The 4,455-nt window shown below is 56.0% G+C and overlaps 1 protein-coding gene across 1 annotated transcript; it reads left to right on the top strand.

Annotated features, from left to right (window-relative positions):
• The first annotated feature begins 1,487 nt into the window (after nucleotides 1-1,487).
• Nucleotides 1,488-3,298, top strand: CEBPB (CCAAT enhancer binding protein beta). The gene has a single exon (XM_068208095.1). The coding sequence runs from the start codon at nucleotides 1,759-1,761 to the stop codon at nucleotides 2,731-2,733; it is 975 nt and encodes a 324-aa protein (XP_068064196.1). The 5' UTR covers nucleotides 1,488-1,758; the 3' UTR covers nucleotides 2,734-3,298.
• Nucleotides 3,299-4,455: the final 1,157 nt, after the last annotated feature.

Below are 4,455 nucleotides of genomic sequence, written 5' to 3'. Positions count from 1 at the left end.
CCAGACCCAGCTCTCTGGCCAGGCCCAGCTCCAATTTAATCTCTAGTGCATTCACCAAAGATTAACTTGGTAGATAAAGATGGAACTAGAACTATTTGAAGCCTGAAAACCTGTTAGGGAGCTTTTGTTATGGAAACAAACAAATAAATCCTATTAAAACGTGAAAAGAAAAATTAAAAAAAAAAGAAAGAAAGAAAAAGCCTGATGATCCACTGATTCTTTGAATTCTTCCTCTTTTCAGAGTTCTGAGGTTTGAACATTAAGAACAGTTGACTGTTTGAATCATATAATGCAATACCTGTTCCTCTGGCTTAACGTTACAATATTTCCCACACCGCAGGATTGCTTCACATTATTCTAAGAGGCAGTGTCATTTTCCCTGCAGTGCTAGGTCTTCTTTACTGAGGGAGGACACTCCTACTTCCTTTAATTATATGTTTTGTTTTAAATTAATGTCCTTTATTCTGGGCATGAATCATCAGCTTGTAGACAGGTAAATGTGGGAGTAAGAGAGTGAAAATATAAGTTTGATTCCCAAGGTGGGTGTCTTTAATTAAAACGGACATCGGGATTCAGTCTTCCTTCCCAAACTTACCCCGCAAATCTCAAAACGTTTGGACTCCACGTTCTGATGCACGGATCTCACTCTCCTCTGACCCCCATTCCGTCGCCTTTGGCTCCAGCGCCGGCTCCCTATTCCCGGTTCCCGTGTGTGCCCTGACAGTTGCACCATATCGTGCAAAGCAAATATGCCAAGACAAACTTTAAGGCCCCCATGGGTGCTGGAAGCGCTGGGGAGGCAGCGCTGGCTTGGCTGGGCTCCGGCTGCTCGCGGCCGCCAGGAGGAAGCTGGGGCAGTGCCCTGCTCCAACCCTCATCGCTCGGCCCTGGACTCGCCACCGGAAAGTGGCTCTGGGCACGTCCCTGTGGACACTTCTGCTCGCCAGTGGGATTCACCAAAGCAAGCCCGGGACGCAGAGTAACGGGATCCGTCTTTGGTTTGCAGCTTTCCCCCTGCTTTGCCAAAAGATCTTGGAAAAATCTCTCCTGCCTTGATTTATCCTAGGGTGAAACGAGACCCAGAGCGCTCTGCGCCCAGCCCCGCGCGGCGCGGCCGGCCCCGGGCACTGCCTCGCTCTGCGGTGCCCAAGCAGAGCCCGGGCGGGCACGGGGCAGCAGCGGCAGCAGCGCCCGGCACACGCGTGTCCCCGGGGCTGAGCGCTGCCCGCTGCCGTCCTGGCCGGCCCTGGCCGCGGCCAGCCCCGACCTCCCGCACCTGCGGGCCCGCAGCCCGGCCCCTCCCTCCGTCCCGGCCCGGGTTTGTTGTGGGCGGCCCGGCGGGCACCGCACCGCACCGGCGCGCCCGCCCCGGGAGCCTCCTCCGGGGCCGGGACCGGCAGCGCCGAGCGTGCGGAGTGGCAGGCGGCCAGGCGGTGACGCGCCTGTTGCTATGGGATCCACCGCCCCTATAAATAACTGAGGAAAGGAACTTTCCTAAGTCAGAGACTTTAGGACACGGGACCCAGAACCAGATGGTCCGGAGGAGACGCGCCAGCCCCCGCCGCAGCTGCCGGAGCGGTGAAGCCCCGGCGCGCCGCAGGGACTGATCCAGCCCGGCCGGGCAGCGCCGCGGGGCCGTGCCCAGGCCAGAGACTGCGGCAGGGTCTGGAGCCCCCCACCCTGACGGCGGCAGCTTGACCCTCTGCCGGGGGGGGCCCCCTGCGTCGTTTCCTCCTCCCCGCATCCCCCTTTGCTTTCATGCAACGCCTGGTGGCCTGGGACGCAGCATGCCTCCCCATCCAGCCGCCCGCCTTTAAATCCATGGAAGTGGCTAATTTCTATTACGAGGCGGACTGTCTGGCTGCTCTCAACAAGCTGCACCCGCGGGCGGCCGGGGGCCGCTCCATGACCGAGCTCACCGTCGGGGACCACGAGCGAGCCATCGACTTCAGCCCGTACCTGGAGCCTTTGGCGTCGCAGCCGCCGCCTCCCGCGGCAGCAGCAGGGGGCAACTTTGAGCCTCCGTGCAGCAGCGGCGCCGGCCAAGATTTCCTTTCCGATCTCTTCGCCGAGGACTATAAAGGCAGCGGCGGCAGCAAGAAGCCCGACTACACCTACATCAGCCTCGCCCGGCACAGCCACCCCTGCGCCAGCCAGAGCCACAAGCCGGGGGGGCTGCAGGGCTGCTTCCCGCCCCAGATCGTGGAAACCAAAGTGGAGCCGGTCTTCGAGACCCTGGACTCTTGCAAAGGGCCCCGTAAGGAAGAAGGGGGCGCGGGGCCGGGACCGGGGGGCATGTCCTCGCCCTACGGCAGCACCGTGCGCTCCTACCTGGGTTACCAGTCGGTGCCGAGCGGCAGCAGCGGGAACCTGTCCACCTCATCCTCCTCCAGCCCCCCCGGCACCCCCAACCCCTCCGAGTCCTCCAAGTCCGCCGCCGCCGGCGGGGGCTACTCCACCGCCCCGGCGGGCAAGAACAAGCCCAAGAAGTGCGTGGACAAGCACAGCGACGAGTACAAGCTCCGCCGGGAGAGGAACAACATCGCGGTGCGCAAGAGCCGCGACAAAGCCAAAATGCGCAACCTGGAGACGCAGCATAAAGTCTTGGAACTGACGGCCGAGAACGAGCGGCTGCAGAAGAAGGTGGAGCAGCTCTCCCGGGAGCTGAGCACCCTCAGGAACTTGTTCAAACAGCTGCCCGAGCCCCTGCTCGCCTCCTCGCCGCGCTGCTGACCCCCGGCCGGGCGGCGGGGCGAGCGGAGCCGCGGGCTCCCGGCCCCGCTCCGCGCCCCTGGGGCCGGGGCGAGGGGGGCGAGAGCCCGCGGCGGGCGGGCGGGTTTGGTTTTAATTTGTGTTGTTGTTGTTGTTGGATTTTTTTTTTTTTTTTTGTCTTTATCGACATGTTGGCGGAAGGCTCCGCCGCCGCGCGGGGGTCTGAGCGGGGCCGGGGGCTGCAGCGGGGCGGGCGCGGAGGGTGCGCGGAGGGACCCCGGCCCCGGCCCGGGCGGGCTCTGCTGGGCGCTGGGTTATTTAAAAGAGCGAGAGGAGAGCAAGGGCAAAGTGATGCAATCCTTTAAGCATGGCTGGGAATGCTGTGTACATGATGCAATCTCGTGTAACTGTCAGTCATGGATTGAGTAATCTGTTAAAGATGTTCCTACAGTTTTTTTATTATAAAGAATAATCTATTTCTATAAGAAAATACATATGTATATTTTGGGATCTATGCATTCTTGCTACATTTGAAGCATTAATGAACAATTTTAATAAACTTTATGACTAGGTTAAAAAAAAAAAAGTAGCTTGTTTTATTTTGAAGGCATGTTTAAAGTTAGATTAAACACAGGGTTGAAATTCCAGCTGATTCTGGCTCAATGCTGTGATCAGGGATAGGGATTTTTGTAAGTCTTTTAGCTTTCTCTGAGAGAAAGGAAAAAAGAAAAAAGCCAAACCCAATAACCAAAACCAAACCCCAAAACCCCCAAGAGAAACTCAGCAAAGAGCAGAGCTGGAAGCCTTAGCCGGTTCTTGTTGCCTCATTTTATTTCCTTTAATCACCTGCTTTAGCTGCTGCTTGGGTGTTGTTTGGGGAGGAGGTGTTTGTGTTGGGTTTTTTTTCTGCACTTCATGCTGTTTTGAACGTGTAGAGCAAGATGTGCTATCCAAACCATGACCAATCTTTGGCAAATAACGCCAAGTTTGAAGTGGGAGGGAGGAAGAAAAAGTAAGGGAGGAAGTCTGAAATGAGGTTTTGTTTGTGTTTGTTTTTTTTTTGTTTTTTTTTTTTTTTTCTTTACAGAGTTTCTATTCTTTACGATTCAGCATTTCTTATGTTTGTAGTTTACAGGAATAAACATGAGAAAGTAGCATTTCTGTTGGATTTCGGTAATTTCGGGCATTGCTCAGGAAGCTCCCATGAGACCCAACCAGGTGAGAGGCTCCTGAAACCACCCCCTTCCCTTTGCTCTGGAGACGTTTTCCTAAAAACCGCAGGTAGATCCTCTGATGAGAGGTGTTTGCTGGGGGCAAGAGACAGACAAGGGGGGTGGCCGAGGAGGAGCAGGAGGTTTGGAGCAGGCCAGGAGTTTGTTCTGGGGAGATCCAAGGCTCTGCCTGCTGCTGGGACAGGCCAGCCTGGCCAGAGCCCCTGGCTGTTATTCCCTGCTCTAAGGTCTGTAGGCAGTGAGCAGTCTCAGGCTGGTTACGTGGAGGGAGTTGGGCAAAAGATCAGGTCTTAGTCAGCATTTTCCATTTTCCTGTTAGGCCAAATTTTAGCGTGAAGTTTTTACATACAGATTCCCAGTGCCTGGGGAAAGAAGCTCCTTTGCTGCCTGTGCTCTGACAGCTGAGCACACCAGGGGGTTTCAGTACAAAGACAGTGGCCTTGAATTTGTTCCTATACATTCCACACAAACAGCCCTGTGCTGCAGGGCAAACCTGAAACTTGTCGCTTAT

Source organism: Anomalospiza imberbis, chromosome 17 (genome assembly GCF_031753505.1).
Source record: "Anomalospiza imberbis isolate Cuckoo-Finch-1a 21T00152 chromosome 17, ASM3175350v1, whole genome shotgun sequence".
NCBI lineage: Eukaryota > Metazoa > Chordata > Aves > Passeriformes > Viduidae > Anomalospiza > Anomalospiza imberbis.
The sequence above is the reverse complement of the archived record's forward strand: the minus strand, read 5'-3'. Positions and strand labels throughout refer to the sequence as shown.